The sequence below is a fragment of the Phodopus roborovskii genome, unplaced genomic scaffold (genome assembly GCF_943737965.1).
Source record: "Phodopus roborovskii unplaced genomic scaffold, PHOROB, whole genome shotgun sequence".
In the NCBI taxonomy this organism is placed as follows: domain Eukaryota; kingdom Metazoa; phylum Chordata; class Mammalia; order Rodentia; family Cricetidae; genus Phodopus; species Phodopus roborovskii.
Window position 1 is genome coordinate 1,372,977 of NW_026125059.1, and position 12,597 is coordinate 1,385,573.

The 12,597-nt window shown below is 45.0% G+C and overlaps 2 protein-coding genes across 6 annotated transcripts in view; one reads left to right on the forward strand and one right to left on the reverse strand.

Annotated features, from left to right (window-relative positions):
- The window catches only part of Tcfl5 (transcription factor like 5), a 25,621-nt gene extending 14,098 nt beyond the window's left edge, over positions 1–11,523 (forward strand). For 2 of the 5 annotated variants that reach the window (XM_051184817.1, XM_051184807.1), the window contains exon 6: positions 11,239–11,523. In XM_051184817.1, coding sequence (XP_051040774.1) covers positions 11,239–11,376 — 138 coding nt within the window. In that variant the 3' untranslated portion in view covers positions 11,377–11,523. Of the gene's footprint in view, positions 1–145; positions 269–7,062; positions 7,834–11,238 lie in introns of those variants that run through there. The other 3 variants (XM_051184825.1, XM_051184834.1, XM_051184842.1) reach the window with 2 other exon arrangements.
- Col9a3 (collagen type IX alpha 3 chain) overlaps positions 7,836–12,597 on the reverse strand; it is a 22,277-nt gene continuing 17,515 nt past the window's right edge. Inside the window, 3 exon segments of the mRNA XM_051184854.1 lie at positions 7,836–8,590; positions 10,003–10,080; positions 12,405–12,587. Coding sequence (XP_051040811.1) covers positions 8,400–8,590; positions 10,003–10,080; positions 12,405–12,587 — 452 coding nt within the window. The 3' untranslated portion in view covers positions 7,836–8,399.

Below are 12,597 nucleotides of genomic sequence, written 5' to 3' on the forward strand. Positions count from 1 at the left end.
CAAGCTTCCTTCTTCCATGCTTTAAAGGCAAGCAGAAGGTGTTGTCTAGATTAAAGGTGGATCTATCTTCTCACCTCAAAAGATCCATGTTAAAAGTGGGTCTTCCCACTTTGAATGATTTAAGAAAAAAAAAAATCCCTCACAGGTGTGCCTGGCTGCTTCGGATTAGTTAATTGCAGATGTAGTCAAGTTGACAATCAAGAAGAGCCGTCACACCTGGGTACTGATTTTGGACCAATGTTCTGCGGAGCCCAGGAGGAGTGTGCTGGAGAATGGGTTCAGCTGATACAGCAAACTTGGAGCCTTGACAAGGGCCCCTGTGAGAGGCCTGCCATGGCCCCAGCCACACTGAACTGAACCTTACCCTTGTCTTTGTCCCTTTCTACCGTCTGTGTCTGAGCAGTGTCATGCCTGTATGGTGCAGCATTGTGAGCTGTTTCTAAGGGCGCCTGGAGCGCACTGAGCAACTGGCTGCTTACTCTACTTGGATCTTTGTGATTACTGATAACATTGTTTGCTACAATAGACTGCTGATCTGTCTTAAAATAAAGCTTTATGATTTGTTAAAAAGATTTAGTCTTTGGCTCTGTGTTCCTATTTGTGGGAAATTGTTGATGTAATCCAGTCCAATGAAAGGGTTTATAATTTTTGAAATAAAATCTTAAAAATATACTCAACAGATGAAGCTTTTAAAACTTAAGGATTTTTCTTTTTGAGAGTATAATTGCATCATTTCTCACTTGCCTTTCCTTCCAAACCCTCCAATAGATCTCTCCTTGCTCTTTTTCAAATTCATGGCCTCTTTTTTTTTATTAGTTGTTACATGCATATAAGTATATAGATGTGTGTGAATAATATATAAACTCTTAATTATAATTTGCTTAACATGTATATTGTCATTTGTATATGTTTTCAGGGCTTGCCATTTGGTATTAGATAAGCAATAGATGTCCTCTCCTCCGGGAATACTATTATATATCTAGGCTATTTCCAAAATTTGGTCTCACTGAACTTTTAGATGACTTCTGGGTCAGATTATTGGGCCAACATTGACCTGAAACATATTCAGGCTTGACTGTTTCCATAGTTACTTTTCTCTTCTTATTTGCATGTATATTCTTGTTCTTTATACTTCAGTAATAAGACTTCTAAGTGTTTACCCCCCAAGTTTTGTTAGTATCATTTTGCTCAGATCTTTACTAATGTAACAGGCACCCACTCCAGAATCTAGGGACTTTGTGGAGATGACACCCCCTGCTGGTTCAGAGGAAGACAGGAAACAATGGATAGTGAGTGGTAGTCAGATTCTGCCATAGGGTAGCACTCCTCCAGGGCTAATAGGCCATCAGGGGAGTTTTGGATTTGAGTCCAGGTGTACGGAGGTTGGGGAGCTGCAGTTGTACAGAATTTCAAGTGGGGGTTGCTGCATATTATGGCTGAAAAGAGCATTGTCTGCAGCCTCACTTCTGAGGGCTCCTAAGAAGCAGAACCCCTGGACAGATTTTGGCTGGGTGATACATGGTCAAGCACATTTTATGTCTATTACTTGCTATTGGCCTGGTAGGAGGCTGCAGCTATAGCTCTGGAAACAGACTCAGCCAGAAGGCACTGGAGGGAATGTATGGCTCTAACTCAGCATTGCTGTGGCATATTGAGTGTGGAGCACAATGAAAAGGTGTAGGGATGGCTCGAAGCCCATCTTTGCCTGGGCATGCTGAGCTTTCAGGTCTGGCCAGCTCCTAATGGTGATGCAGAGGTATTGGCAGATGAGTATGATATATAAGTTGATGACCACTGCATGGCAGTGTTCAAATAAGCATGTGGAGAACCAGGAATATTTGTGTATTCATCACCTGACCCTCAGCTGGTGTGCTACTACTTCATCCATGCACACATTTAATTAAAAACATTGTTAATTTTATGTTTAGGAGTGTTCTGCCTGCATGTGTATCTGTGAACCATGTGTGAGCATGGTGCTTATAGAGGCCAGAAGAGGGCATTGGATCCCCTAGAACTGGAGTTAATATGGTTGGGAGCCAGTGCTCTTAACCACTGAGCCACCCCCTGCACACACACACACACACACACACACACACACACACACACACACACACACACCACACACACACACACACACACCACACACCACACACCACACACACACACACACAGAGAGAGGGGGGCAGACAGAGACAGAGAAGAGGGAGACAGAAGAGAGGAGAGGGAGAGTTAAAGATAATTACAGGTTTGGATCTTCATTTTGAAATATTTCTGCACAAGACCCTAAAAGACTGACCTATCCTCATATCTGCCCCACAAAGCTGGTGGCAATGTCTAATACGCAGTCTCACATTTCTGTAATGATTCCTTTAGGTTTTTCAAGACAGGGTTTTTCTGTGTAGCCCTAGCTGTCCTCAAACTCAACTCTGTAGATCAGGCTGTCCTCAAACTCAGATCCGCCTGCCTTTGCCTCACAAGTGCTGGGATTAAAGGTGTGCACCACCACCACTGGGTTCTTTAAGGATTCTGCTTTTTTAAATGTATTTTTATTTCATGTGCTTTTGTCTTTTGCCTGCATTATATCTATGAGAGGGTGTCAGATCCCTTGAACCTAAAGTTACAGAAAGTTGTAAGCTGCCATGTGGGAGCTCACCTAGGAATGGAACCCAGGTCCTCTGGAAGTGGACTAGTGCTCTTAACTACTTAGCCATCTCTCCAGCCCCTCTGTAAGAATTCTTACAGTGACATCTGTTGGAGTTTTTGTTTGGTTTTTTTTTGTGTGTGTGTGTGTGTGTAGGGGGGAGGTGGTTCAAGACAAGGTTTCTCTGTGTAGCCTTGGCTGTCCTGTAATTTGTTCTGTAGACCAGGCTGACCTCAAACAGATCTGCCTCCCAAGTGCTGGGATTAAAGGTGCACCACCACCTGTTTCTCCTCCTGTGTAGCCATGGCTCATGGACTGTTTGATGCTCCCCTTCAGTCTAAGCAGCTAAAATCCCCATCCCTGTTTATAGTAGTGCTGAGGTTTGAAGGTCTGGCCAGTGGTCTGTGGAATATCTCCTTCTTGATTTGGGTTACTGGTGGTAATTTTTTAATTACAGAGTAATTTCAGACAGATAATCACAAGAACTCATGTAGGTTTGCTCAGTGTCCCAGGTTGCCTGTGTGTCTGAATGATTTGGTAGTGAATTACAGATGCCATCTTATACCTCAGTTCTCCAGTGTTTGTGTTTTGTACATTGTCTCACAGAAGCAGAACACTGTGGTCAGGATGGGCACAGGGAACATTGGTGAGCTGTTACCTAGCACTGTGAATGTTTGCATCTCGCTCCTTGCCCAGCAATGCAGTTTCCACAGCATTTCCGCTGTGCAATGTTCCACTGGTAACATTTCATTGTGGTGTGAAAGGCAATTAGGGATTTGTGGCTGTGAACCTCAGCAAGGTGTTCAAGGCTGCTGAGCCCACCTGCTATCCCATGGCTCATCTGCTTCCCTTTCTCTTGTCTCCACGGGAGGGGTCTTCTTTGCTATGAAGTCACACCTTCACTTGGCTACTCCTAGACCCCAGGCCTTCTCCCCTAATTTAATGGAAACGGTTGCCACTTCTCCTAGTGTTCTAGGGAGCTCTTTGGGTTTGTTGTTCCCTTCTAGCATGGCCCTGTTCTTTGCCCTTCTTCCTGCTAGCTCAAAAACACCCTATGCGCCCTCTAAAGTTCACCCTGCTCTTTGCTCTCAGGTCTCCTGCCAAAAGCCTTTCTTTGTTGCCCCTACAGTGATCAGCTAGTGTAGGGTCCAGGGGCCCCTGGAGACATATGTCCCTTGGCTTTCTGCACTGGCTTCTAGGATATCACCCTCCTAGAGGTCTACTCCTCTGAGTCTGTCTTTTCCTCAGTGTCTTAATTATGGGATACCCCTGGCTCAATCTGGGAGCCTGGACCTGAGCAGCCAAGGCAGGGGAGGCATCTGCTGTTTTGGTAGACAGTGGTGTGCCTTCCTGAGGCTAGAGCCCCTCCGTCATCCTTCCTAGTCTAGACTCACCCTTTTGCTCCCAGGGTAGGGAAGATGCCCTTTGTAGAGACTGCACCCAGTCTTTTTGAGTACCATCTTCCTTGCAGAAGTGCTGAGGCCCTCATGGCAAGACCCTTGAGGGTCTGTGCCTACCATTGACTGCAGGCAGCCCTTGGCCTGTTTGCCTACCAGTACTGCTGTGTCCCATGCTCTGATGTGATAAACCAGAAGCTGCATTGTGTATATGGTGGAGAATGTGCTCCATTAAACTGCATCCCTTATGATCTTGTCCAAGTACAACCCCACACCAGGTAAGTGTCAGTCATGCAGCCTGTGAAGTGGCCCTGCCTAGGTACACTGGGGTGCAGAACCCTCTACCACTGACTTCACCAGATACTGGGGTCCAATGTGGAGTTGATACGGCAGGTAATAAACACAGCTTCCTTTCCCAGAGTAGATGAAAAGACTCATGAGCATTGAATGGGCTCTGCAGTGTGGATGAAGAACCCAGCAGCTACAGCGTTTGCTGGGGCTAACAGAGGGCCATTTGCTATAGCACAGACTATGTCCAGGGGCCTCAGGATTGGAACATAAAGCTTGGTGACTACAAGTTTCTAAATGTCCTCATAAGAGCATGATTAGCACAAATGTACCTGGAAGAAACCAAGAGATAGAGTCACGCCTCTCAAATTATGGGGAAACTGTTGTAGAATTTTTCCCCCTCTTTAGAACATGCCATTAGAAGTATCTGTCAGTCACCTAGCTAGTACCTGTGACCTGTGTCACTGAGTGTCCTGCTCTGTGCCTGGCTTGCCCATTGACTTATTCCGGGCCCTCCTTGCTGAGGGCCGTGCCCCACATTCCTTGATTTATTCTGTATGCACTGGCATTTTTGTCATAGTTTGCTTTTTAGTAATTAAGTAACTATCCTTCCTCTGTTCAATCCTTCCCAAATTAAAATGTATGTCCTTTAGTCTCTTCCTAATTTAAAGCAAACATTTTTTTCTCTTTTTTTCTTTGTATTAGAGTTAGGAAACAAGACCTCATAGCTTATGTAGGGTATCTGGGGTTGACCTTGAACTTCTGGTCTTCCTATCTTTTTTTCCTCAAATGCCTGAATTACAGGCATGTGCTGCCACACCCAGTTTACTCTGGGGACTGAACCCAGGCATGAGTTACCCTCTCAACTCCACCCTCCTCTCAGGTCTACTCCCAGAAGCGTGTAGTTGTGGCTCCCATACAGTTCAGCCAGAGATGGCCCCGTGTGGGCCCTCAAGACCCCTTGGCTTTCTGCACTGGCTTCTAGGATATCACCCTCCTGGTCCAAGGATGTGACTCAGTGGTAGAGCACTTGCAAGACCCTGGGTTTGATCTCCAGTGCCAGAAAACAAAAAACAATGAGATACGACATCAATATTAATCAAATATCCGGAAAACAAAACAAGAATGAGTTAGGAAAGATCTGGAGGAATTCTAAAACTTGTATATGTTCTAATAGTGAAATGGGAGGTGGTGTAGCCACTGTGGAGGACAGTATGGTAGTTCTCAGAACAGAATTACCAAATGACCCAGCAATTCCACACAGAGTATAATGTCAGGAGATTGAAAACAAGAATCAAACTGACATTTGTCTCTGAGCATTCATAGCAGCTGTGCTTATCAACAGAGTGGACAAGCAGAATGTTTTGTTGGACACCTATGGCAATGTTCAGCCACAAGAAGGGTTGGTGTTCTGGCACCTGCCACAATTGGACACTCCTTGACAAGCCCAGAGAGATAAGCCAAGTCACCAATGTGAGGGTCCCTGGATAGATTAGACTCAGAGATGGAAACTTATTGGTGTGTGTCAAGGCAGGCAGTGGGTTGCCATGGTTAATGAAAACAGAACTGCTGTTTGGATTGGTAAGAGACAATCTGTGAGCCACCATGTGGTTCAGGGAATTGAATTCAGGACCTCTAGAAGAGCAGCCAGTGCTCTGAGCCATCTCTCTGGCCCCAATGAGAGACATTTTGGAAGAAGCATCTGGTATACTCAATGCCATAGAATTGTAAATTTGCATTGAATTGTAAATTTGCAAGTGGTGAAAACACCAAATTTTATTATAATAAATATTTATCAAAGCAGGGACATTCAAACCTACATTTATAGGATGCCATACTTAAAAAATTTCTAAAAGTGAACAAAAACACTAGAACAGTGAAGGCCCACATCCCTGAGCCCACCCTCCTCCTACTTTAGTGAGTTAGAGCACTTCTATTTTCTTTCATTTGTAACAGCCATCCCAATGTCTGCCTTTGCACTCACCTGTCTCTCATACTTGTGTGTTTGAATTGAACTCCAAATACAGGTCTCTTTCCTCTCTGGGTCATTATCTTGTAGGGATTCACACATTCTGCATTTCACAAATTCATGGAAGTAGTTAACTATTTGTTTGCTGCTTCTAGCATTCCCGAGTATGTGTCCCCCACCCTGCCAATTCTTGGGCCATCAGACTTGGTAGCTATCTGGTGACATTGAAGCCAACCCTGTGTTTAGGGGGCCAGCCTTGTCTAGACTTTAGTCCTAAGGCCTTTTAAAAGGCAGGGAAAGCTGGGCGAATAAGCAGACTAGCAGCATGCAGAGAGTTACTCTTAGTCTCACTGTGTGTAGAGCAGCCTCAGGGAATGCACTTAGTCTTTGGCTGTACAAGGATCCTCACCAGTGTGTGAAGGGATAGCTACTGACCTAGACATTTAACAAATGGTGAAATGGTATATTTTATGGTTTTTTAACCATAAAAAAATGGCCATTTGGCATATACACAGACACTGAGAATTTACTGGGAAATCTAAAAAAAAAAAAAAAGTACATATAGTATAACTACTATTGGGGGGAAAATGTTATTTTCCTGTTTTCTCACATACCTGATCTCTAAGGTGTGACATGTTTGTGATACCTTAGAAGCTCATACTTTGAGATACTTTACATGGCTCCTAATTTCAGCTCCTTGTGCTTTTAAAACTAGCAGCATTCACATCTTTGAATTCAGTGCATTAATGATCACTTCTTGACTTTAGGAATTTGAGAGCGTGTTTTGCGGTAAGACTGGCAGAAGGCTAAAGCTGACCAGACCCGAATCCCTGGTGACCTGCCCTGCACAGGGCAGTCTGCAGAGCAGCCCCGCCATGGAGATCAAGTGACTGAACTGACCCAGGACCTGGGAGAGAACTGCCGATCTTGCGGTGTCATGCACATGCCCGCCATCCCAGAGCTCAGCTCTGAGTCCTCAGAGGGATGTGGCTCCAGTTGGTGGGACTCCAGGAAGGATTTTGAGAGCACATTTTGCAAAAGTATTTATCTAAACAAAATACTTACCCACTAATGTCCAGATGACCATTTGAGGATGAAGACATCTTGATAATTAGTAATTTTTCAATTACCTGTCCGACACCATCATGTGTTCTTAACATGATAACTTAAAAAAATTAACATCCTTGGTAATTTCTTGAGTCTCAAGACTAAAGAAAACATTGCCGTTTACTTATTTTGTTTACATTTTAAATATGCCCCTTTAGCAATTGGAAGAAGGTAAATTGTTCTTAACTAGAAGAGGTTTGGAAACTTTATTTCATTTGTTTTATCACCCCACCCCACCCCTTTCCAGTCTCATGGTACTCTGTATTGGAAAATACAGTGCCATTTTAAAACTTTTTGCTAAGAATTTTCCAGAGACTTCTTTTAAAACTCCTTTTGCCCATAAACATTTTCTCAGTAGATTGCTTCAATGCCCACATTTCCACATTGTGAGTCATTGCTTTATGTGTAATAAACTGTATGTTTGGAACACAGATTTCCAGTGAGTAGCTTTATTTATTGTACAGACGGTGCAGTGTAGTTCCTTCAATAAATACTGGGAGCCAGAGATGTTAAGTTTGCAGTAGAAAGCAGGTGGAACATATTAAGTGCCTCACCTCCATCACACTGTAGCCAGTGCTAATCTGGAGTGTTAGCAGATTGCTTTATTGGTAGTCTATTATAGGCTTTATATAAGTGTTATGTAAACAAGCCTCTGAGTGTTTTCAATCTCATGGAATTGTACAAAAACAAAAAACAAACAAACAAAAAAAAAAAACCCCAAAAAAGGAAAACCCAAACTCTTAAGATTCACCATCCCTTCCAGATGCTGGGCTTAAAGTCTCCATCCCTAGGGCCTGTGCCTGAGGTATGCTGTCACAGATGGATGGGCTGCCATTAATCCTGCCGATGAACAGTGACAGTGGTGCCAGTAGATGCTCTTGGGGGCCCAGGCGGCAGGCCAGGAAGGACTAGCTGACTGTAGCCAGCCATTCTGTCCATTTCTGGTAACCACGTGACTGATCCCTGCTGCCTGTCAGTCATTTCCTAAAGTTGCTGTTTATGAGCTCCGAGAACCTGACTTTTCCCCACCTCCTCCTAACACAGCTCCTTGGCAGGCTGAGGTGTCACAAATCCCTGGGGTTCCCTGAGCACCAACAGCTCCAGGAAGGCCAGGATCCCCAGGAAGGCCAGGCTCACCGTGAGCACCGTCTTGACCATCTTTGCTGATGCCAGGCACACCTTGAGGCCCTAGAAACCAGGAAAGTGAGTTAGAGGCCGTGAGAACTCCAAAGCAGCAGCCATTCACAATCTACCTGAAAGATTCTCTCTCTACTGGCTTGCTTCTGAACCCTTCAAACGGTCAGAGATGGGGCACTGGGGCATAGAGTCCAGAAGAGCAGAGGCAAAGACAGGCGGCTGGGCAGGAGGTGGGCAGGTACAGCTGAGACCGGGCTAGCCACAGATAGCATCCTGTCCTGAAGACACAGTGCACTAGGTCTCAGGAGGGCTTGTGGGGTGTATGTCAAGGGTGTATTTATTTGGAGGGGCTGGAGAGATGACTCAGCAGCTAAAATCACTGGCTTGTTTTCAGAGGTGCTGAGTTCAATTCCCAGCACTCACGTGGTGGTTATAACTGTCTACAACTGTAATCTCATGGAATTTGATGGCCTTTTCTGGTGTGAAGATGTACATGCAGAGAAAAAAACACCTCTGTACATAAAATATGTAAATACCCTTAAAAGTAAAAAAAAAAAAAAAAAAAAGAACATATTTGGAGTTGGCAGGCAGCCTGGAGCATGTTGGGGAACTTTAGGTAGGGGTGCTAGGACAGCCATTTACCAACATGATTTGACCCAAGTGTGAGGGCACAGCTGGGTGGAGACTTAGAGGTAATACTTAAGGCCATGTAGGTGGAATTGTAGCCTGGGGTTGCCAACAAGATAGTCAGGACAGCAAATAGTCAGGGCAGGGGTGCCTTGAAGAGAAGGGAGTTTGTACCCCAGGGAGAGGGGCTACACTTCATGGAGGAGGGTAATGAGCCTTATGAGGTGTGGGCACCTTACAAAGGAGAGAGGTTATGCTTCCCAGAGGAGACAAGGGAGGGTCATCCAAGCAGGGATCTGGCTAGAGGAACCCAGAGAGGAACACTCTAGGAAACACAGCTGCCTCCTAGGTGCTGAGATCACACCTAGTCCACACCAAACCTCCAGCATTTAGCTGTTTACATTAAGACACTGGGCGTGACAATCAGGATGACTCAGCAGGCAAAAGTATTTGCCTAAGAGCCTGGTAACTTGAATTTAATGTCCAGAACTAAAGCAGAGGAGGACTGGCTTCACTCAGTTGTTCTCTGATCTCCTCTACATGTGTGTTGCCCACAGGCACATGCGCACACACACAAAGAATAAAGAAAAAAAAAATCAGTGTCTGTGATCAATTAAGAGAGATTAATTTTCTGGAATAGACAGTATATTGAGTAAGAAGATAATCAAACCTATTTAGCTAAAGTTGGATACAGAAAAATTATTGATCACTGATTATTCATTGTTTCTAATACTCAAGAGATTATAAAAAGCCGTTCCTAACCAGTGAAAATGTTTACCAAGTGAGAAACACTTCCAGCCCTCCTCCAGAAGAACTGTGTGATGACAGTGGCCTACCTTGGGGCCCCTGGTCCCCAGCAGGCCCATCCAGCCCTGCACCTGCTGTACCCTTGTCTCCTCTGTCACCTTGGCTTCCTGCAGTGAGGAAACACACAGACATGTTAGAACAGCTGCCCACCCACTGTGATGGCCTTTCCCATCCTGTTTCCACAGAGCTTGGCTGAGTTTAAGTGTTTTGCTTAAGTGTTTTGCTAAGTGAGGCTATTCACCAAGGTATACACCTACATCCCCAACACATCAGCTGACATCATCCTTACCTCCAAAATCACTGGTGGAGCCCTAGTTTTGTTTGAAGTATTTATGCTTCTGAAACAATTGTATTGTTTGGTGTTAATGTTTCAGTGTGTGTTTCCACTCACAGCTTATCAAAGGATACTTTGTTTTTATTCTAGTGTTATTGAGACAAGCTTTTAGTCTATGGTCCGGGCCTGGAGTTCATTATGCAGCTCATGCTGACTTCCAACTCACAGTCTTTCAAGTGCTGGGATCACACCTGGCATTACAGTGTTTTTAAAATATCCTCTAAGTGTTCTTCAATCTTGCAACTCTGTTTCAGTCTGGTCATGGTTACATAGGGCTGGGCTGTAGCTCCATGGTAGATCACTTACCAAGCATGCACAAGGCCCTACATTAAATTCCTGGCACTTCAAGAACAAGAAAAGTAAAAAGCAAACAACCTCCAATAACGCAGATACAGCAGCACTGATTTTCTGGCTTGAGTCCTAGGACACTAGACATATGAGCAGATGTCTGAGGTGCAAGTCTAAGGCTATTGCTGCTTGTTGGACTATCTTACACTACTGTTGTTAGGAGTGGTGCTGGGTCTGCAGTTGCCAGTGACCTGGAGAGGCTGCCCCAGTGTGGGGGCTTTAATGCCTCTGGACATACACTGGTTCCATGTGTGTCCAGAGGACTCAGCATTGCATTTCAGGGAGGGGAGAACAGGGATAGCAATGACCATGGCCTAAGCTTGATGTTTGAGAAGGCCTGATCTGGTATGCACATTCTCTTCAGCAGGTTCACAGCATCCTGAAGCACACTCAAAATTAAAGGTGCCTACTGCCTCACACAGAGTGGACAGTATGACATGTTTACTTTAAAATAGAAAACGGGTTTGTGTAGCCACCCCAGCAGGCTTCCTGAGATCTGTGTCTCTGTCGTGGCCTTTAAGTGTCCAGCTGTTTTTCTCAGAGCATCTATACAGGTACGTAATGCTCTAGATTTTATTTTCAGTCTAGAAGGAATTCAGATACCTGTTTGGAGGAAATCCTATATGTTTTAAAGATGGCAGTCACTCACATGGCACCAGATGGCATGGACTGCCTGAGAAGGACATACTCTGGAGGAATGACCAAGAAAACAGTCATCTGAAAGTTGATTTGGGACAGACTGCACTGAGACAAGATGAATTCTCCATGTTTGTTCTCCAGTGTTGAAATTCCTCAATCTCCAAGGATTTTAAAAGCAGGTAAAATGACATTCAAATTATTCCAAGTCCATCCACCTACCAAAGTTTTAAGCGTAATGGTGTAGATGACGAGGGACTCAGAGAATCACTTCCCATACAGATTATTTTCTTAAGCTGCTTTTGGGAGGCAGGAAGCTACTGTCCAATCAATCAGAACCAGGTGGAATCAGGTTTCAAATCTGTCACCAGTGTCACCACATAAGGCTTGAGAGGTCTATACTTTAAAATACACAAATTCTAAAGGTTTTGGGGGAAAGGCTGATATCCATCAGCTCAATATGTCATCACAACTCCCAGTTTGCCCCAGCCTTCTTCCAGCAAGATGTCCACAGAATGTGCTAATAGCTATGAACACCAGCAGACAGGTAGTGAGGTCTGACCTGTCTCTTCCTTTCAAAGGCTCCCTGATTCACATAATCTTAAATACAGTTTGAATGAGTTGTTTTTATTGCAACTGACATTGTCATCTACTACCAGTCTTCATTAAAGTCTGAGCTCTTGAGTGAAAATGGGCTCCCGTTATTTATTGCTCACATCCCCAACGAATTTTGTCCTTGAGAAAAATACCACATTTCACATTACTGTCCTTCCCACAGAATGGTAAGAAATTACCTGTGGTGACCTCAACAGTACAGAGGCCCAGATTGTTGGCTGCATTTTATAACATTTATAGCATGGTGACCCATGTAGGCAGTAGGACCGGGGGACCTACGCCAGGCCCATAAATGTGTGTTGCTCCCAGGTCTCATGACCATGAGGCAAATCAAGGGCAGAGATGGCAATCTCTCATTCGGGTGACAGTGGACCTGATTGTCCTTTGAGTCCTCTCCTTCAAGTAAGACCTCTCAGCATGGGAGGGTGGGGCTGGTGGCCGAGACAGTGCCATCACAGTGGCATGAATGTCCATGTCTTGCTTGGATCAACTACGTACCTCTAGGTCCAGGATCTCCCAGCTCCCCAGTGGGGCCTCGGTATCCAGGGGGACCCCGCGCACCAGGGTGGCCAATGGATCCTGGAGGGCCTGGGGGTCCTGGGGGGCCAGCTGGACCAGGCCTACCGATGGAGCCTGGTGCTAAGGGTTTCCTCAGGTGTGCAGCCAACTGTGCGATTTGTTCTTTTGGAAA